General features: G+C 38.5%; 1 protein-coding gene across 1 annotated transcript in view; it reads right to left on the bottom strand.

Moving 5' to 3' along the window:
• Positions 1-26,839, bottom strand: part of LOC134530366 (ATP-binding cassette subfamily G member 4) — a 126,047-nt gene that overhangs the window by 32,785 nt on the left and 66,423 nt on the right. The window contains exon 2 of the mRNA XM_063365123.1: positions 749-869. Within this exon, the coding sequence (XP_063221193.1) occupies positions 749-869 (121 nt within the window). The remainder of the gene's footprint in view (positions 1-748; positions 870-26,839) is intronic.

The following is a 26,839-nucleotide window of genomic DNA, read 5'->3' as shown; positions in this document are numbered from 1 at the left end:
ATGACCGTTAAATATATAATGTTTGTTTACGAGCGATTGGCAAACTTGGGAGAACTTCAGAACTGTTCGGGTGTGGCTCTTATCTCTCAGTGAACCGTAAGATTCCCAGTCGGCCCGGTCCACGCCCTCTGGACTGCAGGCCTGCTGCCCAAACGGAAGGAAAGGTGTGACGTCAGCAGGGGTGGTCCTAGCCCGCCCCAGCCAAGCGCGCCAAGTGTTTCTACCGACTATACCTTGTCGAGATATTCTCACTGAGCGGTAAGGGAACACGCCTGTCGCTGTTGTGTTATAGGATGTAACGGAAATTGTGATACTGCACCTCGAGTACAGATATCCTGTTTGACTAAGAACGAAGACGAAAGACAACTGCGATCGCACAAAATTTCTCGTGCCAAATTTATACCGCCACATTCTTCCAGGTTGAGTTAATTTTAAAATAAATATGGCAATATTGATAAATTTAGCGTAAACTATATAAAAAAAATTGTTTATCCAGTTATCGTCGTATACAGTACAACAACTTTCGGTGGTCCTTACAATGCACGTTTTTAATTTCCAAGTTGTTAAAAAAACATTATCTGGTAATTTACATCAAACTGGAGATTTTTCACTTACACATTTCTTATTATACTGGTTTCTCCGTTGTGTCATAAGTAGCTTAGTGATTTAGACAAAATAGGCTTAGCTGCTTCTCAAGTAGTTTACAAGAGCCAGGAGGGAAGCAGAGGCGAGAGCGAGGACCACTCACGTGTAGCCAGAGATGGCGTTCAGCAGACTGCTCTTGCCCGCGCCGGAGGGTCCCATGATGGCCGTCAGCTCGCCCGACTTGAAGCGGCCCGACACGCCGTTCAGGATCTGCTTCCGGGGGCCTGCAACACCCGGGGCGAGCACACGTCACACCCGGCTAGGGTTACCAGACACTGATAACAAAAAAGGAGGACATTCACCTCGCAAAAGGAGGACATTTCACTAAAAAGGAGGACAATATATTTTTTAAAAAAGCCATGAATTAATTGCAATGGAGTACGATATTTTACAATGTTTTGGCATTTAATACAGTTTCAGTATAAAGAATCAAACAAACTATGCATATACAGCATATTAAAAACACGTGCTTCTGCATGTACTGCTACCTGTCAAGCTGTCATATAACTACTTACTAGTGGGGTGACTCTGCAGACAGTGCATTAGCGCGCACCGCGCGCTTTACTCAGAGTGTAACTGCAGGAATTATCTCACTTTATAAAAAAGCCGTACATTTTGGAGCATTAAGGAAAATCCGGCCGGACGCAAAAAAATACATAAAAAGGAGGACATGTCCTCCTTTTGCCGGACGTCTGGTAACCCTACACCCGGCCGTCATCCCACAACAAACATACTGTGGCGTTGGAATACTTCCTTTACGAGCTTTTATCATACTTGCCTTGTTAGTATGGGTATAGGGGCAGGCAACTTTCGCGAAAAGATCTAAACGTATATTAGACTGCAACAAGGTAGGGCTATATCCGCACTTGTGGTTTCTGCCTTGTGATCGGCGGCCGTCTGCGAGAGAAGTCGTTGCCTTGTTTGACCGGAGCCACTCAGGACGCGTTTACTTCCGCACTGAATCACCGTGATAGGTGTTACACTCGATATGCACCTGGGAGAAACTCACCCAATCACGAAACACAGACGATGATACAGTTTTTTGACTTTCATCTATTCCCGAAAACTTTTTGCGAAATCTGCATGCCTCTAAGTATGGGTCAAATCTTGCAAGCTGAATTTGAACCAGTTCCTCCTAATCGATTTTGCTGAAAATTTGCATACAATTGACAATACAATATGTAATACCCAAATATTTTAATATTTTTAAAATGGCCGTCGCCACAAGCTTGTTTTTTTTTTCAAATGGAAACCTGCTTGTTAGACAACCAGTGATGCAGTCCATAAAAGGGTTCTGTCAGAAAAAAAAATGTTGTTGGTCAGAATTAGTGCCCCAGGAGTAAAAAGGTTTTGCTCGGTCGGTGATTTATGTGAACTGAGTCTGTATGTAGTTACGTAACTTACGTCAACGTAAGTTTGGTGCTATGTGTTTCTGAGCCCAGATAAGTTCTCTGAACAACATTCTTAAATTTCAGCTCGCTAGCACAACTTTAAAACTTTTTGTTTATAATTGATTACATAAGATATTTAGACACTCTGTTATGGTGTTATCTTAGACACGCTGTTATGGTGTTAACAGAGTCCCAACATAAATAGGATTGAAGAAACATTGTTTGTTGTGTTTTAACTTTGTGTTTATAAATGATTACATAAGGCACGTAGACACTGTTATGTTGTTATCTTAGAAAATATATACCAGAACAACATATGTCTGATGAACAGTTCTATAATGCCAGAATTGCAACGAATGCCGGACAGAACGAAGTATTTACATTTATAACGCGACATATTTTAGATCAAATAAACGGCAGTGATAAACGCCTGAAACTTTTCCTTACGGGGAACGCTGGCACAGGAAAAAAAAAATTTTTTTTGTTTAACTTGTTTAAGAGTGCTATAGCAAGCCGGCCGTCAAGATTTGTGCCTTAACAGGAGTAGCAGCGCGTTTAGTAGGACACTCAAAACTTCCTGTCCAAAACAGATGGAAGAATAGTACAAATCTCCATTCTTACATGAAATTACCTACGTGTTATGCGGCAACAATTCCGAGAGATCGAATTTGTATTCATAGACGAAATATCTGAGGTGCCATACGAAATGTTATGTATGGTTGACTCGCGCCTTAAACAACTACAAAAATAGCGATCAGATGTTTGGTGGAATAAACGTCTGCGTCTTTGGGGACTTATTGCAGTTGCCGCCCTTGCGGGGAAGTCAGCTGTTTCACCAGCCGGAGCGGCTACTGCCAGCAACACATGTTTGGCGTCTTTTTTATTTAATAAAATTAACAGAGAATATGCACCAGCAGGGAAAATACTAAATTTATAGACGTGCTAAATGTTCTGAGAATTGGTGAGCTTCGAACTGAGCACTTTTCAATACTTATGGGAAAAGTAAGTAAAGATTTTACCGGTGATTATTCAATTGAAAATGCTTTACGAATTTAACAAATGCTCAAGTGCAAGCACATGATCAAACCTTTCTGGAATACTTCCGAGCACGTGGGAAAACCATATTCAAAATTACGGCCCAGGATACTTTGATGGATTCGACACGGAAATCAAATACAGCAAACATGGATAACATCATACCAACAGATATTAATAAAACAGAACTTCCCAAACAACTCGAAATATTTTACGGCGCCAAAGTAATGTGGCTGTGATGAAGAAACGAAAAATAATTATCTTCATAACGGTATCTACAAAGATATATATTTAAATATCTAATCTAAGAAGAATAACCAAGAAATAATATAAACTATTATTCACTATTTGTGTGATAATATGATGGATTTATAGCAGTATCTGCTGACAACGTATTTTACATATAATTTTTATTTAATTAAATTATTATTATATGGTGTACGGCTTTACATCTACGACCAATGACTCAAACTCAGTTGAAACTATCATATCCTCTGTCAAACTCACACCCACGCCTTAACCGGGACTTGAACCCAGAACCCCTGGCCACCGTAAGCAGGTGTAGTAAATGTTAACAAAACGGCTAGAAAAAGACAGTTATACATTATTTCTTTGTTGAAAAGTTAAGTAAGCGGGCCGTATAGGTACAGCCCGCGGGACATAGTTGACCATCACTGACGTAGACGATCACAACCTAAAATTGTCGTAACTGATAATCATAACTTAGGTTTATCATCACAAGGGATGGAAAAAATAAAACCCACACACACATATATATATATAAATTAATATAAAATTTATTTAAAGTTTTGTCGTTCGTGTTTCGAAACTTTGAAAGAAACTTATTGAGAAAGAGTTTAAATTCTTTAAAAAAAATTCGCTGTCTCCCTTTTTCTGTTTTGAGTTAGATATGTCCTTGCTCAGAACTGTCTTGAAGTATAAACAACCAATTTATAACTGTAATAACGTATACAAACACGTACATAGCTTAGAACCGCGTAGTTTACAACCAGCGCAAATAAAACAGCTCTATCTTAATTGCTTGTCAGTAAGGATCTTGCAAGTGGAGTGTGTCCAGGTAACGGCCAGGGTGTCCACAATGAAAAAATATTTCGTACCAACTTAGGCGAGAAAAAAGTACTAGATTAGAAAAAAAAGTACTAAATTATATTTTGTTATGGTTTTTAACAATTTAGGAAGTTATTATGACATTGCAATGCTCGAACTTAAATATCACACCACACACACATACATTCCATAGTTTTTTAAAAATAATTACTCTTAATAATAAAACATATCGGAGTTACAATAATATTATTATATTAAAGAAAAATGTACTAGATCTGTACTAAACCACTAATAAAGTTATAAAAGTACTAGATCTAGTACGAAAGTACTAACTGTGGACAGCCTGGTAACGGCTGCACTCCTGGCCCGCGCCAGCCGCGTGGCAGAGTTGCGAGGTCTCGCCACCCGGAGCGGGCCTGGCGCGACTCTTCACATTGCTGAAGGTTCCGTCTCACACGCCATCCATTTTGTCGTCTTTGCTATTATTTAACGGCTATTTCTGACACTCTAACACGATGCCTCCCTTTAGTTTGCTGTTCTGTAACCAATATCTCCAACAGCTGATCGCTAATTATAATATTCTGGGTGCAAAATGTCGCGCAAGTGTTCGTAACTATTAACACCTGCGCGACTTCCTACATACATTTTATTAAACTTTGTGAATAACCGCTGAAAACGTTGGTGACAGAACAACATAACGTAAGGTAGGTAAACAGTTAAATTTTAAGAAATAGCCGTTAAATAATGTTAATGAACGAGAAAATTTAAATTTTAACATGTAGTGGGAGACCGAGTCTGAAAAACCCGAGACGTGTGACTTGAAGGTTTGACTTAACGATGGTTACTGCTAAGTTTTTTTTTTTAACGGAGCGCTACGCAAAGTACATCTTAAAGTTTAAAGTCAAGAACTCTTGACTGGTAAGATAAAAACAAAATTAAACGTCAGGTTGTCCAGAACCAATCAGAGCTTAGCAAGCAGGTTTGTTTATGTACCTTTGGTAGGTAGACAGTGCGAGATTTGAATTGTGTGTACATTATTCTGGAAACATAACAGAAATACTATCGGCTGTGATTTTAAAGTTACACAGATGATTTTAAGACATAATTGTTTGTCTATAGTGTAGACAAACTTTCTATTGTGTAGTGAAATAAGGTTTTATTTTATAGCTCGAAACGTAATGTAAAAATGTTTAGGCATTTAAGGTGCCTGTTCATTTGCAATTACTTGCTAAAGCATTGAAAAATATGCTTACGCAACAAATATAAGCGCAATCAGACGAGCTGGTTCTCAGCAATCGCTAGTGGGCGTGCACCTTCGTAGGATGGGTTTATCAGCTACTTGCCCCGAGACCGCCTCATTGCAAACAAACTCGCTCAGCTAATCACGTCGACTCGCTAGCTCGTCCCTCGCTTTGGACCAGCGAGTAAACATAATGACTGGTCTACTTTCCTCGCTATCTGCTGAACAATTTGTGCGTTTCTAATGGTAGTTTCAAAACAACTAAAGCACACGAGTTGTAACACTATTTATTTAAATTTAACTAACAGATGAAAAGAAAAATAACCAGGGGCGCAACAACTAAATTTCCAAAGGGGGGGCAATATACCTTTTTATAAAAAATCATCGATCCCCCCCTTATTGAAGCGGGGGGTGGTCCTCCCCCGGGAAAATTTATATTTCAAGGTGGAAAATGGTGCTATTTAAGCAGTTTTATTATCTACAAATTGATTACGCAGCACTTTCTTTGCCCCCGTTTGCCCCCACTTCAAGGTTTCAGAAGAGGGGGGGGGGGGCTAAATACCCTTGCCCCCCCCTGTTGTTGCGCCCCTTAACATAACCATGGATATAAATACAACATCAGGGAAAACCTCTTATGATTAGTAAACTAGTTTCACTCGTCCGGACTTATGGAAACTTCCTGAGCTAGTCAACGCACACGAGTTATTTTAGTAAAATAGTAACTAGTAAATTAGTCTACTGTGAACTAGCGTTTGCTGAATGACATTGACACGCAACTACTTAGTAGCAAGATGCTGTGTTATTTTATTTCCCGTATGCCAAGGTCGTAGCCTAATGCGCTTTTTTTTCCTTCTAGTGCCAAATGTCATACAAAATTTTTATCCACTTATGACGATCTAACAGTAGCCGGCAGTGAGAGCTAAGGATTGAGGGGGAAAAAGGGGGGTGATAATTGGCCACCATGGCTTTCTTGGGTGTATGAGTGTTAATGAGGCGGGATGATAAGTGCGACGCTTGCTGGTGCTTCCAGCGCGGTATCTCCTCTCTGAACTGGCGCGCAGTCTTCTCGTCGTGCATAGGACAGATAAGAGATTTGAGCAGTAACCATAGCATTATATGGTGGATAAACGTGGTTAATGGGATAATGCAATCCCTTGAGCGCTTTCAAGATCCTTAACCCGAAGTTTCATGCCTAAAATATTTCATCTTCAAAACACGCGTTTTGGCCAATTTCACTCAGCGTATTCCTAAATGCTTTAAGTAAACTGACGTCACTATGATATCTCGAGCAGTTTTTAAACCGCGTGGTTTTTCCTGAAGCTCTGCGCACTGTGTGTGTGTATGTGTATGTGTGTATGTGTATGTGTGTATGTGAATGTGTGTATGTGAATGTGTGTATGTGAATGTGTGTATGTGAATGTGTGTATGTTTGTGTGTGTGTGTATGTTTGTGTGTGTGTGTATGTTTGTGTGTGTGTGTGCGCGTGCGCGTGCGCGTGTTCGTGTGCGCCTTAAGGGAGATTCACACGGTGCTGCTTTTATTTGCTTTGGGCAGGCTTCCTTGCGAGACTGCAAAACACGTGGCTTATTTTGTTCACCGAGAGCGAGTCGCTGCGTCATGCGATCACTGCGGCATAGTTGGACATGTTTAACTTTACTTCCCGCGTCAAGCTATTAGTTGGCTGATGTCAACATAGTAGGTAGAAGGATGGAGATACAGAAGCGCACTCTTACAGTGGAAACTGAAACCGTGTTTTGCGTGACATGTGATGCTATCCATAGGCGTGCGCACGGTAGGTGCCACAGGTGCCTTGGCACCACCATTAGGGTTAACGTTATTTTGTTTTTTACAAGCAGAAATAATACATACTTACAAAAATCCGTATTATTTCCAAAAAAATATGTTTTCCAATCGTGTCGAGTTACAGATATGTGCTCATAACACTATGAATTATCAATCGAACCAACTATACACACGGAAACAAGCCAGTTGCAATTACTTGTGTTGTACACGCGGGCCGCGGCTACGAAACTTCTGAAATGTAAATACTTCTCATAGTTCTCCTCGAATTACATAGAATGCGCGCTCGGTGTCCACTGTTCACTCCACTCGGCAGCCGCACGGAATAATAGCCGCCGTCCGCCAGGGTTTATTTAAAAAAAGAGAGAGAGTTTAGATAGTTAAAAGGATAGGCTTACTCGATGACTTATATGCAGTCGCCGACAAAACATTTTTGTTGTATTACAAAAGTTAAAACTTTTGCCCACTCTCATTTGTGTATTTTTATTATTTTAATATTTTACATATTTAAGGTATCTTACAAAAACTCCCTTGATTTGTTGATTTTAAAACTTAACATTTGAGAATGTTTTTTTCTAGCATTGATTTGGCGTCTTCAGAAAACATGTAAGTACGGTTTTTCAAAGCCACCAGCATGAATTCCGTGCAAACAATTTGTGCAATTTACTTTAAGGCTCAACAAAGCTTAAAACTGTAAATAGTTTAGTAGTTTCCCTGGTGATTATAACGTTCAAAGCCATAATTTGTCATAAAAATGTTAAAAATTTTACATCTGTGTATTTAATGTTTTTGTTCGGAAACACCTTAAATAGCACCATTTTGCGCTTTCAAATCCAAATTTTTCCGGGGGAGGACCCCGCCAACCCCCGCTTTAGGCTCGGGGTCCGTGAATGACAGGGCTGTTGTGTAATCTGGCACCACCAATACTTAAGTCCTGCGCACGCCTATGATGCTATCTATTGGGCGGTCCCATTACTATCAGCAAAAAAAAAAACCCTCGGACGGGAGGTTCAAATCCAAAGGGTTAGGTTCATAATGTTAAGTTAGCTACCTGTGTACTAATTTCTAAGTAAGATTTAAACTATGCGAGAAACACTGAATGCTGTTTTATAATAAAATGAAAAATTATGTTCTGTATAAATTAGTAGGAGTTGTAAAATTTCTGGTACGCCACACCACAAAATATGTAGCTGCAAAATTGTAAAGTGAAACAATTTTCACTCGTTTGTTTGTTTGATAGTTTATGCATTACTTCTCACAATCAATATAGCTAAGTTTGTAATATATTATGACAGCTACTGTCTAGCGAGTGGGTCCAAATATTTTCTTCAAAAACTAGTTCTCAGTCTCGGCAATTAGAGTTCCTCCCCCGTGGATGTCAGTAGCGACGCGAGGGGAAGCCTAGTGTTCACACCAGTCCATTCCGTGGCCCAAGCAGTTCCTGAGACCACCGCTCGCCTGAGCCACTTCAGCAGCACCCAAGCACTTTTTTTTTTCAAATGAAATTGTTTTTGACGTGACAACGTCTAATAAATCGATTAACGCCGGGTGCACGCACGAAAAAGTGTCCCGTTACGCACATTGTCCCGTTACGCTGTGTCCCGTTACGCTCATTGTACGCTTGCGCCGCATCTATCTCTCTTCCACTCGATTGGAACAACCATCGATTTGACTTTTTTGAGGCACATTAAACTTGAAACACTCCCATTCATTTCCTACTTTTCCTATATTCGTCCTATCCTTAACAGAAAAACACAGATTGGAAGAAGTTAAATAGCAAACATGTATAAAAGTTATAGTTAAAATAATCTGTTCGTTAAAGTAATAAACATATTTGAATTAATGAGTGCAAATAAAAGTAAAATTATCAATTAAATTGTAGTTTTCATTTCACTCCTTCTTTGTATCCATACAAAATAGTGATAATTCAATAAAAATGATTCAATTTTATTCATAAAAGTATGCAATCATTTCATTAATTATTTGTTATGACGTTGTCACGTTAAACTATCGTCCGTAAACCGACTTTACAGACAACCAATTTTTTTTTCATAAAATGATTAGAAAACATGTTAGGAAGACGAAGACGAAGACGAAGACGAAGACGAAGAATGTCACTGTCTAGGTGAGATTTTGATAGAACCAACCCTTAAAGTAGAATTTAAGGGTTCGTGCGAGTAGTATAGGATAATTACCAGTAAGTATTTTATGACATTTCCTCTTTTCTATGATCCGAATAATTATCGTGGCACGTGAGTCGAGAGAGCTAGAACGCAAGCCTGTGAAAATACCTGTACGTAGTCGGAGACGTGAAATACTGCGTGTCTAAATGTGTGTGTGTGTGTATATATATATATATATATTCCTCTATATATCTCTCTATCTCCCCATATATCTATATGCATCAGTCCATATCTCTTCTTCGTGTTTTAGAAGGTCAAATATGCAAGATTGAATCGAAATCGATTAATTTTGTTTTCAACTGTTATTTGGATCATAAAAAAGAACAGCCATGAAACACTTACTGGTAAATATCTGATAAGTCTCGGGCGTCACAATCATTATTCGGACCATAGAAAAGAGGACTTTCTAGTATGTAATTATTTATTTCGCATACAAATCAAAACTGATTTCAATTATTGTTTGGGTCATAGAAAATGGGAAAACAATCAGAAATACTCGCTGGTAGATATCCAATACGACTCGTACGTCACCTTAAATTCAGCTTTAAGAATAGAAGTAGGCCTAACCTTTCTCGTGTTTCAAAAGTTAAGTTTGAAAATTTTCAACGAGATCGAATTAGCTATGTTTAAAAAAAGGAATGAAGAAATTTCATCAACAATAATTAAATTCTGCTTTAAGGGTTGGTTTTATCGAATTCGCACCTAGACAGTGATCTTCATCGCGGTTCAGAGGTCAAGTGTGCAAAATTCCATCAAGATAGGAAAAAAAAACGATGTGCGAACGTATAGAAGACGAACACACAAACATTTATTAGCTATATAAGATTAAAAAAACTAATTTTATTTAAAGATTATAGAACACTTACCACCTGACAGAGCTAGGTATCGGCTATCCGCATCACCGAACTTGTTTGTAAGCTCCCCGAATTATTTTTTTTGCAGGCACTATTTGAAAAAAAAAAAAACTTTTAAAAGAGGGTAAAAAGCTTACCCTTGAAAGATATAGTAATCGGCTATCTGCATTATCGGAATGCTTTATAAGATCCCCGAATTCTCTTGTTTGTAGGCGTAGTAACGCACGCCTGAGATTTTGTATATTTTTTACAGAATCTCGCTCCAGATCTATTACACAGCAACAGTGAATTTCTCGGGGTAAAAAAAGGCCTATGTCACTATCCGGCCCGTAAAATATATCTATGCAAAAACTCGTGTCGATCCGTTGCTCCGTTGCTGCGTGAAAGAGCTAGGATGTTACTCATCAAAAAGATAATTCGCTAAGAATGACTTTCGAAAGTGCATGCTAACCTTGAATACGTTTTTTTTTTCTTTCTTGTTCCACTTGGGTTCAACGTCTCGTAGCTACGAGATCGTCACAGACGAGAACACAACTACACAGAACAAGGAGGTTGGGAAGAATGAGATCCCCACCCGTCCATTCCGAGGCTGCGATAGTGCGAGATTATGTTTACATTTCCCCCTCGGGATTTTGTTCTCTTTCTGTTGAGCTAAAACCAATATGTAAACGATTTGAATTAAAATTTCACTTATAGCGATCGTGCTGTATTTGGTTGATTAGTTAAATCATTGGAAATCCTAAAAAAAAAAAAAAAAAAACCTTTTTGAATGGAAAAAAATTCAAAATGTTTAATATTAGTTTACCATTTCAACGTTACGTATTAAATTTTTGTAACCAATTTCCCTTGTTATTTTCTAGTATTTTTAATGTAGCTAACTTAACCTAACCAACCGTCCACACTGATTTAAAGTTTTTTTTTGTATGTAGCTGGACAATTCTTCACGACCTCGACATCTTTCCCGCGCCAATTTATCCTAAAATAGGTGATACCGAAGTTGCGCAAGCGAGCGGTGAACTTCGGTGAACATCGGAAATGTTCGGGTTTCGTAATGAACAGGTGAAGATCAAAATATCATTCCAGCAACTACTATCAGAATGTCAAGAAAAAGTTTTCAATCAGAACAAAATGGTTCATTTACATAACTTTATTAAAGAATTGTAAGTAACTGACTACACACAAAACTTCCGTTGCTCCAACTATGCGATAAGTATCGTCTCCAGTCCCTACTCTTCTAGCAATCTCGACAAAAATAAACTTATTTATTTTTAAACCTTGATGAATAGCTATGATATTAAATTAAAAAGCAAAAATTAACTTTTCAACTGACGTTTTGCTCCATGAACACACTTATTCTAAACAAGAGACACGCGTTTGATAGCGCCAACAGTTTCAACAGGTTACTGTTTGATTCTCAGGTTCGGTGCTTGGGAACTGTCAGGAGATGGCACTTATTTACGGCACAATCGCTGCGCTGCGACAACTCAATCACCGCGGTGATTGTGCTCAATCTCACGTGCCATCTTGATTTTTGACGTGACAACGTCTAATAAATCGATGAACGCCGGCTGCACGCCCGAAAAAGTGTCCCGTAACGCACATTGTCCCGTTACGCTGTGTCCCGTTACGCTCATTATACGCTTGCACCGCATCTATCTCTCTTCCACTCGATTGGAACAACCATCGATTTGACTGTTTCGAGGCACATTAAACTTGAAACACTCCCATTCGTTTCCTACTTTTCCTATCATCGTCCTATCCTTAACAGAATAACACAGATTGAAAGAAGTTAAATAGCAAACATGTATAAAAGTTATAGTTAAAATAATCTCTTCGTTAAAGTAATAAACATATTTGAATTAATGAGTGCAAATAAAAGTAAATTTATCAATTAAATTGTAGATTTCATTTCACTCCTTTGTATCCATACAAAATAGTGATAATTCAATAAAAATGATTCAATTTTATTCATAAAACTATGAAATGATTTCATCAATGTTTTGTTATGACGTTGTCACGTTAAACTATCGTCCGTAAACCGACTTTACAGACAACCCATTTTTTTCCTCTTCATTTTCTCGTCGTGACCTTTATGTAAGTGTCATACAACAGGTGTAACAAGTCGCGCAAGTGTTCGCACCTAATTATTATTACTTGCAAGAGTTTTTACAGCAGCCATTACTTTACAACTCAGCGAATAGCCGTTGGAAACTCCTGTGAAGAACACAAACGCAACTGAGGTATAGTGTTAAAAAAAAATTAATAAAGAACCCTTAAATAATACCTACTTAGAATTGACGTGTAATTATCTTTATATATATATATATATATATTTCTTGTGTGCGTGTGTATGTCACTGAATTCCTCCTAGACGGCTGGACCGATTTTGATGAAATTTTTCGTGTGAGTTCACGGGGATTCGAGGATGGTTTAGATTCACAATTGGATATTTTATCTCGATTCTGAGTTAAGAAAATACTAAAAAAAAAACACGCTTTAAAAGCAAAAAAACTAAGCATTGTTGATAATTAGCCTCCATGGCAACGGGCTTTTGCATTGTTGTTGCCTTCTGCGTAACCATGGGAAAGGTTTTTGGTAACGGTAGTGGCGTGCCCAAGAGGAGGGGTATGTATAATGAGAAGATACAAAATGTCCAGCGTAGAAATACTTACCGCCATATGTACATTTGGGCAGGACAATGTCTGTCGGGTCCGCTAGAAAGATATATAGAGATATATATGTAGAAAGATATATAGAGATATAAATAGAAAGATAGAGAGAGTTATAGAGATATACATAGAGAGATAGAGAATTAGAGAGATAAAGAGAGATGCTTAGTATACGTTTAAAAAATTACAAAAAAAAATTTGATCGAGGCATTGCAACGCATGCCGGGCATTATCTAGTATAGATACATATTTAAAAAAACGATCAAGTCTTTCAGTACTCCCCTGTGATGTTTAAACATCTAACGTCGTTAATGAGAAAATTCATGTGATCTCGTGTTCTTTATGTTGCAAATAAACTTATGATTCGAAACTCTGACACCAAATTTAACGTAAAACTATCTAAAATAATGCCGAGCGTGATTAATATGTATATCGATCAATAAAAAAATCCCCTTTTCAAGTACCAAAATTTCTAGACGCGAATTACATGCTTACTTTCTGCGCCCGCCGCTAGAATTCGCCACCTGGATCTTAAAAGCTGCTTACCACCACCACGCGCAGATAGCAGCACGAAACAGGAGATTTTAAACTATTAGAAATGGCTCCGATAAAAATCCTAAACCCCGGCTTTGTACCTGATTTTCGTCAGTGAATTTTATTAACATACTAACTACCTTGTAAAATTTAACCAAACAGTTAACATTATAATGTTTTCACACACGTAAGAAGTAATAATTATTTGGCATTACTAAAATATTAACCTTAAACATTTAAAAAACACAAATTATAGCATTAAGTTTATCTATGTTTGTATATTGGTTTTTGCTTTGACTGAAATCAGACTGCAAATACTTCCTTCAAAAAAAACTTAGCCTTATTGAGCTGATTCAACATTATTTTTATATAATATGATATTATAACGTTATTATAAAATGATTTTTTTTTTACAGTAATAAGATTTTATCCGCGATTCTTATGGTTCATAAGCGCGTGCTACTTTTTTTTTTTTATAATTAAAATATGGATGGCACACAGACAAGTCTTGACAGTCACCAGTGTGCCAATCATCTCCCCCCTTTAACGTTGTATTGTTATGACACCACGAGTCATTGTGAAATTGGAGTTGTGATTGTTGGTGTATTAAGACAATACAAATTACATCCATGTATTACCCGGGATTCGAACCCAGAGCCCCCGCACTGTAGCCCGGTGCGTTATCGACTGCGCTGCGGAGGCCGACCACTACTAAGACTATTGGGAAATTCTGAGGAGACTATGTATTATCATATTGTTAGTGCCAGTTTCCTTAAGTATTTTTAAACAATTAAGATTACTTTTTACTATGACTATATTAGTTTACCAAATATATTTCGGGGTATTTTCACTGTCATAAAGTTTCATTTGGCACAACAATACGTTTGGTATGTCCCCTAATGTTCACGAAAGTGATTATATACGGGTTTATGTGGCTACACGTGGGCCCGCGGTCTTTGTGACGCATCTCCGCTCATCGACTTCCGTTCCGTTCTCACGAAATTACTCCCATAAATGCCACATACGGAGAGCTAAGATGTTTGCACATTAAAAAAAAAAAAATTTCAATATGGCATCTGAGCCCAAGCCGCATGTACGTACAGTTATGTATAAACTAGAGTTTCCGTCGTTAAACAACAACCAGTCCTAATAAACTGTTTCCACAACACTAACCCTACAATTGTCCCGATGATGAGGTGTCCCGCGAGCATAGTGCAGATCATCACCCGCATCACGCGGTATTCGAGAAGTGATCAAAATTGTACGCTGCAGTGCCTTATCAAAAATATATAAAAACCAAACCAGCCTCCAAGTCATGAAAACAAGTGACTTAATTATTGTAAAATTTTTAATACACTATTTTTTTATATACTGAAAAGTGAGTTATCTGCAGTCTAAAAATAAAATAAAAAATAATTGTAAGTGCCGTACTTTGCAATATGGTGGTAACTTATCTTATGTTTAAAAAATGAATGTGTGTTCGTTTGTGTGTTCATATACTATGCGTTCGCGCAGTACAGCTGTTGTTGTCACTTTCGCTCTGACATGGAACCATCAACGTACAATAGTTGGTGCGCGTGTCGTATCGAATAATGTGTGTGTGTGTGTTTTTTTGCAGCTTTATTTGTATTCGTGGCAATGGGCTTTTTGAATTGCTGATGCCTTCTGCGTATGCATGAGAACTGCTTTTGCAATGTTTAGCAGACAAACTTTTTCTTTCGAGGCGCGGCAGTGGCGTACTTGCGAGGAGGGTCATGTGCCAAGGGCGTCGCCAGCCGATGGCCATCTGATGGCCTAGGGGGGGGGGGGTAAGTTGAGGGGAAAATTATGTATTTTTTTTGCATTTGGCTACATTTTTTTGAATCTTTAGGGCTCTAGGGGGGGGGGGGGGCAACTGCCCCCCTCCCCCCCCCCACCCCTGGCGACGCCCTTGTCATGTGCAATGAGTTGTTCGAGTGTGTGCTGCCCGTGGACTGCCGCAGCGAAGCGCGGGTACTCCAGCTCTATATACATACATATATATAATATATATAAACGCTAAGTTTTTTTTGCAGGCGCTTTAATAGCTTATTAGCTTTGATAAACAAAAAGAATTTATTTTTATTTTTTGTAAACATGGATTAACATGGATGAACTTCTGATTATTTACGTTCCCAAGTGCCGATCGAGTTCCCCAGTTGCAACTGTCGACTCTGCCCAGAGTAGTGATGGGTCGTTCGTGAACGATTCGTTCAAAACGAACGAATCTTTGAGAGAACGAAATCTTGCGATTCGTTCGCGATGTAAAGAACCGGCTCTTTGAGAGCCGGTACCTTGAAAGATTCGGAAGAACGAAAACGCGGAGAGAACGAGAGAACGAGAGAACGAGATGAGAGAACCGGCCACGCGCCCGGTCTGATTCGTTCGTGAAATGATTCATGACGTCAGGAGTCTGAAGAATTAGTAATCACAGCGTGCGCATGTTCACAAGATAACTGATCAAATAATATTGGGTAACATGAAAAGTATCTATACCTGAAAATGTCAACTGTTAAGTAGTGGTTTAAAATTGTTTTTTCACATTCACATACACAAATTTGGAAATAAAAAACTAAAAAAAAAAAAAAAAAAAAAAACCGTATGAATTAAAAATTACAGGGAAAGTAACTACAAATGTTCACACTTACCATTTTTGGGTTAATTAATGTACTTCATTTGTTTCTCTTCATACTGAATCGCAGTAGTAGTCCTATTAAATTTTTGTCTTTTTTTCTCTAAATGTGTTGGTCTACATGTAAACACTTTACTGTCACTAGAGTGTAAATAGCCTATATATTAATATTTGTAACTTAAAAAGTAATAAAATATAAATAATCTTGTTTCATATACGCAACTGTGATTCACTGGCTACGGAAAGCAATGTTCAAATTCAAATACAAAAACACGTACCTAATACTCTAATCAAAAGGATGAACGAGTCATGACACCTGATAAAAGAGCCAGATCCCATACACAGAAAAGAACGAATTGACCGAGATGAACGAATCGTTCTGAACGAATCATTTCACGGAACTGATCCAAAAGAACCGATTCGGTCAAAAGAACCGTTCTGCCCATCACTAGCCCAGAGGTCTCTCGGGGTTGGGGGGGGGGGGGGGGGGAGCAGTGCAGGTCGCCAGGGCGGCACACCGTGTGTTGACGTGAGGGCGCATCCAGTCGTAGGGCCGGGCCACTTCCTCGCGCTACAGGGTCTGCGTTCCGTTACAGCTCACTGTTTTGCAAATAAGTTACACACCGTCGAACTTGCCCACCTTTTTGAGGGGCTCATTAACTCTCGCAGAATTATGTATATCGCGTACTTTTCACTTAATTAGCTGGCACAGTTTCATTCCGAACGTTTTCGTGCAGCACGGATGAGGAGAATTAAATTCAATATAAAACTGCAACTTTTCAGGTTTAAGGTCAAATTTGCTGGCTGCTTTTTTCTTACAGAAAAAAAATTACCTTTTAAAATCATAAAGATTTATGATTTTAAAAAAAGATAAATAAAAGTAATAAAATTTTTCTGAAATATTGGCAGGCTTGTATTCAGAAATTCAAATCGAAGGAAATAGCTGAGCCAAGGAAGCCTTTATCTTTGAACATGCTCGAAGGACAGAGCCTCACTTCTCCAAACAAACGGCCGTGTTTCATCTTACGACAGCAAATCGGTAGCGAGCCTCTATTACAGCGCGCTCTTGCGCTGATATGCACGTTCTCACAGCTATGGACACGAAAACAGTAGGAGCGATGGAGATTGATGCTTTTTAAAACAAATTCCATTCAATGTGAATGTGAACATCTCTGATTGGCTGACGTGTCGCGGTCTCTCGTTCCATGTGCACTTCCGAAATATGCGGTTCGAACCGCTCCCTTCCAGGACTATAAAGAGAAGGGGGGGGGGGGGGGGGGAAACAAGTGAAGATAGACTAAGGAAATTACAGTAACTTATTGCATAAGGTTACAGAGAAGATTTTTCTAGGCCGCGGTTGCACGTAACTCTGAAATACTGGAGGTAAACCTGTTCAACTGTTGCGTGTGGTTACACATAAGTCTGAACACGTTTCGTTCGTGGCCATTTCTCATTCAATCTAAACAGGTTGGAAAAGTAATTTAGAACTATATCTCTTCTATATAATTCCCTGATTAGTTGTTGAGTTTTGAGATTCTAAACAGTCCTTTGCGAAAAACACAAGATTCAGAATGTTCCAAGCGTAACTTCGTGTAATATTTTTTCGACTGCAACAAAAAAAAAAGATGGACAGGTAAAATATTTTATTGTTTTACAAATTGATGCTGACGGTGAATAATTCGATGCCAGTAGACGTTCGGTTTTGGAGTTGAATACATTTAATACCAACTGCCGTGTAACCGTTCACTTTCGCGTTTGTAAACAGGTTCACTTAAACCTGTTCACCTGAAGTAGTCTGACGTCCGTATGACCGCGCCTCTAGAAGGATTAGTTTAATCCTTAGTTGGCTGCAATAACGTATTTCCTCCCAGATTTATAGCCCTAATAGGCCAGTCAACAAGAGGCAAAGTAAGAACTTTTTACCAGCAGAATTTAAAACTTGATATAATGGTAATTCGAGGACGCTGAATCGAATGGTGCTATTTTTTTTGACATCGGACGTGAAGTTTTTGGAGAAAAGAGCTAAAAATTGGTTTGACTCAGTTTTTCTTAGAATCTAGGCGTTTAAGTAAAAAACGATTCAAACAAAAGTTGTGGAGAATTAAAAAATACATAATAAAGGTTCTCAGGTCTATCTTCGTATTTGCAAACAAGAGCGAGAAATATTGGAAAGAATGTAGTAAAGCGTAATTGTAAAAGTGGGGCTAGTGTGCGTGCGAGCGTTCGTGTGAACTAAACACAAACTAAGGGACTACGGAAATTCTCGGGCCTCTCCGTCTTGACTAGCCAGTGCGAGTTAGAGAAGGAACCATTTGACCTCTCTTTTTTATTATCTCAAGCGTTAGCGAGCATTTTTCGTCTTTGGCCGTCGAGTGTCGAGCGTTCTATATATCCTTACTAGCTGCCCGATCCGGCTTCGCACGGTTGTATTAATTGGGGGGGGGGGGGGGAGTGGAGGGGGAAATGAGACCAAATCTCTTATTTACAGTTATAATAAATGAAATAAAATGAAAATTAATTAATTTTGACAAAAATTTAATACAATGCTTTGTAATGTACCGAAGAAAAAACGAATAGCACCGATGGTTTCCCGACTCTCGAGCACGCAACGTTGTCATGGAGACGAAGTACCCACTGTTTCCCGGGCTTAAACACCAATCAACATTGATGATCAGTTTATTATTAATAATAAATTTTTAAGACCATTGATCGAAATAAAAACTACCCTATCTCTCAAGTTGGAAAAAATTGCACATAAATGCCCATTTTCATCGAAATCAGTTGACTTGGTGAAGGGGACCTTTTTAGAAATCAGATGTAGTTAGTAATTGTCTTCTTAATTTGAATAATTTATATCACTTTCAAATCCCGACCGACTTTGTTCTACCAGTGTATAGTTATTTATCTGTATATATCTAAAAATTGGTGGTCTGTATTTAATGAGTGATGAGGACTACACTAACAATGAAATAGTCGTTGCCATGGAGACGAATGAAGCATCAACAATGCTACAGCCGTTGCCGTGGTGATTTTCTGCCAACTCATACATACATCACATTAGAAAACTCTAAAATTATAAGATTAAGACCATTAATCGAAATAAAAACTATCCTATCTCTCAAGTTAGAAAATATTACACCTAAATGCCAATTTTCATCGAAATCGGTTAAGTGGTTTAGGAGTCCATTGAGGACAAACATTGTGACACGAGATTTATATATATTAAGATATCGGCGTATAAGCGCGCCGTTTTTTAATCGAATCGTGATGCATATGGCACGTCGTTTTCTTATTTATAATCAAATATAGTGAACCATAAATAAATAAAAATATTTAATTTTAACAGAAACTAATAGTTTCCGTAACCATTTTTCTTCAGTCAAGAGTAAAAATAATGAATTAATTTTGTGTATGGACATAAAATTAATTGATATAATTAATTTATATAAATTATTTGACTCACAAAAATTTATTTGTACACCAAATTGAATACGTATTCTTTTTAAGGTGAAATTTAAAATTTAAATATTATTCTATTAAATTATGCACTTTATAAAATTTTAAATTACAGATTTTTTGCTTCATAAAATATTTATTTGTATATCCAATTGAATACATATTTGCAAAAGAAGAATTTTATGTCTATAGATAAGGGGAGACGCCAAGGAGGTCGGAGACAGCAAACAAGGAGGTCGGAGCCAAGGAGCCAGCAGCTGCGGCCGGCGGCCACCTGCGCGCCCGCAGCTGTTCCCGCCTTATCGCGCGCCCCGCGGCCGGCGGTCCAAACTCCGCGGGGGCCACGTGTGACGTCAACCACTCCGCCCTCCCCCCCCCCCCCCCCTCGCCATCCCTGCCCGCGCTCTGGGACTACAACTAGAACTAAGTGAGTGTGTTTGGGAGGGGGCTGGTTTAGGGAAGACTCCAAATGCGTCTCAGCCTTTGCTGGGTTTCAACCTCGCATCATTTGAGTATCTGAAACTATAAAAAAGTATATACAAGATTGTTCTGCAAAATGTTTGCAAAACAATGGTACGTTATTTTATTCTCAAACCACATGTCAAATATGCACACCCTGCCCTCGAACTAACGCCCTAATTCGTTCCAGGAAAAGAGAGCACTACTCAAATACATTTTTTCCCCATAAGAATATATGTTACTAATAATATTCCCCCCCCCCCCCCCCCCCCTTTTCCGATCAGGTGTGCTTTGTTCGCGGATTGGCCAGCCATGGCAGCGATTGATGCCATGACTTAATAAAGTTTGGCCCAGGTGGAAACCTCCATGGACACGGGGAAAAACTCCGGGTTCATTCATGCGGGGTTAAATATTTGCAAGCATCGAGCAGGCAGGTTCAGTGCAGGACAAGGAGGATGTTCCAGGAAGAAGAGTGTGTCTGCACACAACCAAGCGGTCTCGAAGGCCAGTCACGCTGGTTTGCGCTATTCCGAGCACCGACGAGTGCGGCCAGTCACCAAGACGTTAGCCTCAACGATTTAAACTTCATGCAAGAGACGGAAAGTTACACTACCATGAACAAAATTATGTTACAAATGATTTCCAAAAAGTTAAATTCTAAAAAAATTCAACCCATTACTTTGAACTGGATTGCAAACAGGCCAAATTTCTCAATTTAAAATTAAATTATTTTTCGTTTTAAATTTTGTTAGTAATCCATTTACTTTCGTTTCACTGATTTGAATCATTGGTTCATATTCAAATTGTATCTTACTTTATACTGAGTCTGAATTTGACTGTTTCGGCTACCTGTTCGTCACGAAAAAAATATTGAAAAAAAAACAAAAAAAAAAAAAAACGACAGGGCTCTGTTCTTCAAAACTCAGTTTGATCAAGATAATTTTCGGGGAATCAATGTTATGAAAAAGAAGAGGGGGCGGCCTTCATGTGAAACGTCCAAGATTCAGTCTAAAAATGCATATTCATCATCTACCAAGATATCTCCAAGAAAGAAGAGTGACCTCCTGGCATTGTGCTCGAGCAGGGCTATCCCAGTCATCCATCATGCATTCTATCATTCTCTTTCAGAAAACACGGACTCAGCTAATGAAACAGAGTTAGCAGATTAAGAACTGACCTTTTAATCTTCTTACCATATAAAGCCGATTGTAGACTGTGTTCCCTTTAAAGAAAATGTATTGTCCGAGTTGATGAATTATACATTTTTATTTTAAAGTCCACTAACTTATGTGGAATTGGGAAAAAAATTTTCTGTTTCGTAAATGGAGTAGGTATTTTAGATATACAATTAAATTTTTTCGTACTTAGAAATATGTTATTGCCTATTGTTAGTGTTATCTTACAATAAATTTAAAATACTTTGCAGAAAATAAATTTACCTAATGTGTTTATTTTATGAAACATTTTTTATTAATCTTTACTATTTTGAAAATAATTATGAGTGTAATTATAGCCTTTTTGTTTCAAAAGTAAATTATAGCTAAACAGTGTTAACTCTCATTACAGCAAATAAATTCTGACAGAGAGAAAAGTTTTACATATAACGGGGCAACATAATCAGATACAGAGAAACGTTTTAATAATGCAAAAATACCATAACTAAGAAAATTCGTCATAATCATTTTACCTTGATACAAATAATACTTTCAACAAATGCACAGTAATTTCCATATCAAAAGGAAATTAACATAGTTTTCTCATGGCAGCATTCACAAAATGATTTTACCTTTGGATCTAAAAGTTGCAAATGTAATTTTCTAAAAAAAAAAAAAAAGGATTTTTTTTTTTTTTTACCTATGTTGGTATTGTATTGGGGGTGCGATATTGTGGAGAAATGTAGATAAAAGATGTAATGTAAGGCCCTTAAGTGCTTTCAAGAATCTTTACCGGTTGTTTTACCCTAAAAGTTACTCCGAAAACACACCTTTTGGCCCTTTTCACTCTTCTAAAAACACAGTTTTAAAACTTAATCCAAAATCAAAAGTATTATTCGGCCCTCAGATAATTCTTAAATGCTTTTGGTAAACAGGCTCTACTCGGATATCTCGAGTAGTTTTCAAATCGCATTGTTTTTTCCTGAAGCTCTGCGCACTGTATGTGTGCCCGGGTAGGCGGAGCCTGGTTTCACACGACTTGTTGATTTTTTTATCATCTTCCCGTCATTACTTTAAGTTAAAAGCTATATCTGTAAATTTAACACTATAGCTCTCTTTCATATGTGGTTCTGATACACATATCACCTTTCGACGAATTTTCACTAAGTATAATATAATGGCCGTAAGTCGCGCATATGTTTGTATTTATTGTCACTTAAGTGTCATTTTACGCCCTTTTTTATTATTAGTAAATATCCGTTGAAAATGTGTGACAGAACAACATATGCAAGAGAGCAATAGTTTTAAATTTGCCGAAATAGCACTTAACTAATAGTAACGAAGAGAAAAAAAAATCAACACCTCATGTAAAACCCAGCTTTTTAGGCGAAAGCTATTTTACAGCGCACCTCGTTTTATAATTGGGCATGAAGTGTTTCATTAATTTTCGCCGTTCATATCATCAATTTACAGTATAGAACCGATAGTACTAGTTTCACATTCATAAAGGGACAATGTCGTTTTATATTCTAATTTATGTCTATATTTTAATTTGTATAAATGCTCTTTTATGCCGGGTTTATAAATTACTCAGAAACAAAAGGCGCAAGCTGCAACATATCAAATAACCACGTTTAAGAATAACTGGTTAAATCACGCAAGACGCAAAAACACACTGCAAGCATTGTTCAGCTTTCATCTTATTGCGTTTTGGGTTACGTTTCGGGCGTCTATATTTGAAGTGAAATGCTAATGCTCCGAAGACTGATAGAGAGGTTATGAAGGCTACAATTTTGTTAATCAACTGTATGACGTTTTTACATTTTAAATTCACACAGTGAAAGTAAATAACATATTCTAAAATCAGTTTGAGATTTTCAAACATTTTTATAATAAACAAGACAAAAAAAAAGAGAAAAAATTGTTCTCTAAAGTTTCACATTTTCAAATTTAGTGTTGGTGACGTCTTGCCAACATTCATAATTTATAAACGACCGTGGTTTTCGTGAGTTAGTTGTGTTGCGTGCGCTACTTCGTGAAGTTCAGCCTGAGCCAACCTACTCTTCACACAAGTCGACTGCGCACGTGACAGATGTTCGGCCACGCAGGTCAGAGAACCCAGGCACCCGAGTGGAGTAAAAGAAGCGACACGGGAGCGTCAACAAGACCGCCCCTAGACGTCGATCAACAGGAACTTGGGCCCGGGGCCACCAGTCCAGCCCGCCCGTGGGAACGACACACGCCCGTGGGAACGGTATCTCCCTGGCGCCGTCTTCGGTCGCAGGAGACGGACACACACCGAGCTTGTCGGCGCGCGAGATGTTGACAGGTTGAAGCGGGGGGCGACGGAAGACTGCCATACTGGAAAACTACCATAATGACGGAATTCTGCCTGGCCTCTTCGAAAAAGGCGGAAAAGTACCATAACGTAAAACTGCCACAACGCAACGGAATTCTGCCATATTTATTTATACGCTCCATGGAATGAGTGCAACTGCTTTCCTCTCAAAGTAGCGTATAGAATACGTCGCTATAGGTAGCGTTGTTAACCCTCTAGCTGTTTCTTAGAACACGCCACTCGGAAGTGCAGTTTCTACGAAGATAAAAGTAAGCTCAAATCCTTCGTTGTCAAGTCGTAAATTTATTGTAATTTCTAACAGCGTACCACGGCCCGAATATATTTGGTAGTTGTATATAACCGCGAGTAATATATAATAGTATGCCCGGAGGCAGGAGTATGAGTGAGGAACCGGATTGTGACGTCAGAGCGGCCATATTAGCCAACGTCAGAGCGGCCATATTAGCCAACCCGGACCTTTATGTATAATTGTTAACTTAATTTTTTTTTCTCAAATGGTTTAAAAATTATTTAATACTTGCAGAGTTTTCCTATAAAAATTGCCAAAAAATGTCAAAACTTTAAGAAAAAAAATTCAACACGCAATAATCTTATATAATGTATTCTTTATCTCCTCCGCTTTAAAAACGGCGCGCGGGGGAGGGGGAGGGGGGGGGGGGCGAACGGTACGACGCGACGCTGGGTGGCACTGAGTAAACCGGAAGTAACTTGTCCGAAATGACGTGGAGAAACGAATGACGTTTCGGTTAAAAATGTCCGTGCTGTGTGTAGTGCCTATCGGCCAACTGCCGTTGCGGGGACGCACCACAACGCCGAACGTACAATAACGCCGAATGCCAAATTGACTACAACGCCGACAGCTAGAAAACTGCTATGTACCACAACGCCGAAATACATTAACGCCGAAAAATGTCATTACAGGACTGCCACAAATGTTAGGTTAGGTAAGGTAAGGTAAGGTTAGGTTAGGTTAGGCTAGCCTAGGTTAGGTTAGGTTGTGGTATTTCGGCGTTAAGATACATTTAAGAAACACACACAAATTCATTCAGTTGTTTTTCATTTTGCTCCTCCCCGCAGCAACATTTTTCGGCGTTACTGTATTTCGGCGTTGTGATACACAGCAGTTTTCTAGCTGTCGGCGTTACGGTCAATTTGGCATACGGCGTTATGGTATTCGGCGTTACTGTACGTTCGGCGTTGTGGTATTTCGGCGTTGTGGTAACGACCCTCCTGTTGCAAGAACCAACGTCCAGTTGCACCATTGGAGTTCGGGCGGGATCGCAAGTCATAAGCTGGTTTGATCATCGTTCGACCACGCTTTCTGTTGCGCCGTTGGGTTGCGAGCGCTGAGCGAAGATCATTGGTAACTTCCATGTGAACACACTCTCGTACTGATCTCGGATCGACACCGCGCGAGCACACATGGCCGACATTTCACAGAATTAAGGCAGGTAAATTTAATCAGACGTAAATATTAGAGTATTTTTTGAAAACATTTCAGGTAATATATAATACACCTACAACAATTTTTACTTATTCTAGTGGTACAAACTCTTCCCACGAGAAATATCCATAATTTTTTTTAATACCAGTGTGTATTTTCAGTTATTAAAATTCAGAATATGAGGCAGCGATTTTGTGTTGCGCTACCTTGTTGCAATCACACCAACCGTTTGATCGCTGTATCACACTCGACTAGGCAAGCCACTTCCCGTCTCCTGCCTTCCGGCCAAACGATTTTCGACCGAGTCGCTTCGCACCACGCGTCCAACAGGAGGACTCGACGTATCCAGCGCGCCGTTGATCACTCATCGTGCATGTCGCAACATGGCGGTCAATCACTCACACGCTTCTTTCTTTGTTCTGCCCGTCACGTGTGAAGCCAGGCCATGGTCACGAGGATGAGAAGAAACCGCGTCACGCCGAGCAATGAACAAAAAAAAAATTGAGTCAGAAAGAGAGAGAGAGAGATGTTTTAGCCTATACATTGTCGCTTACATTGAGTGACTTTGCTATAAACTCGTCAGAGAGAAAAAAAATTCGAGTGATAGTGACAGGTTGATGTAATTTTTTTTGAACACCACAAAAAAAACACAGAGAGAGAGAGAGAGGAAGAGAGAGAGAGAGAGAGAGTTCTTTTTATACCGATCTGGACACTTTTAAATTTAAACTTTGAAATATATCACTGTGAGATTTTTACAGTGGGATGGACACGTACTCCAGTGATGTAGCCTGATATTTCTTAAATGATACAGCCCCATGCTAAAACAGGTGTCTAAAGGTTTCTCCCCATCCCCAATTCCCACCCCCCCCCCCCTTGCGTGCTTTTTATTTTGCACTGGAAAGCATATTTTTCATATATTTTTTTTCTCTGGTTACTTCAGCTTGTAATTTCCTAAACTAATTATTCATATAATTGAAACAGTTGCCACTAGCGCAAGATATCGTGTTATCTATCTTTCATTCAGGAACAGGAATTCTTTGTGTGTTGCTTTTATCGCCGTTTATGTTCCTCACATACAAATGTATCCAAATAAAAATATGTATATTATCTGGGAAGTTAAGTAAAACTACAGGTTACATAGGTTATGTTATGATTAGTTTGTGTGTGAGTTGCGGCTACGTGAATATTGAGCTACACGGCCTTAGTTTTACTAAAATTCATAAAATCACGATCGTTACCTTAAAATACACCAATAGTATAAACTCTAGATGTTTAGTGAGCGTATGGTTGCTCGGTCAGCGAGTGTCCAATACGCAAAGTTGGTCAAAATCGCCTGCTCGCTCTGTTGAAACACCACGGTAGATTGCGTTTGTTTTAATTTCCTGAGTAGCGTTTAGTTTTATTATTATTTTCAAAACCAATTGGGAAAAAAATGTGATTTATTTAATCCATTTCATCTTTTTTTTCTCGAGACTTCAACGACTAATTTATATGCAAGAAAATATATTATAAATTCTCTTAGTACCATAATTAAGAAAAGTGATAAAATGGTGCCTTGTAAATTTTATTTAATAAGAAGTTATTCGGAAATACCAGGAATGTTCTTGACGAATGAGATTGTTACCAAAAATCTAAAGCATTTGGCTTTATTAAATTCTTTTTTTACGCCGCTTACAAACACACAAACTTCGGCCTTCATTTATTGAATCAGTAAACACACGTCCATGACATTGAATTGTTTCCTTTTTTTGTATGCTTAATGTACCAGTATTAATCTGGTTTTAATCAAATGTACCTAACAAACTAAATCAAGAATTGATAGACCCTGAATAATTATATATAATCGAAATACCACTCACTGACTGAATCATCACGGATTCTCCGAAACTATGAACCCT

This window comes from Bacillus rossius, chromosome 3 (genome assembly GCF_032445375.1).
Source record: "Bacillus rossius redtenbacheri isolate Brsri chromosome 3, Brsri_v3, whole genome shotgun sequence".
Taxonomy (NCBI): domain Eukaryota; kingdom Metazoa; phylum Arthropoda; class Insecta; order Phasmatodea; family Bacillidae; genus Bacillus; species Bacillus rossius.
The sequence above is the reverse complement of the archived record's forward strand: the minus strand, read 5'-3'. Positions and strand labels throughout refer to the sequence as shown.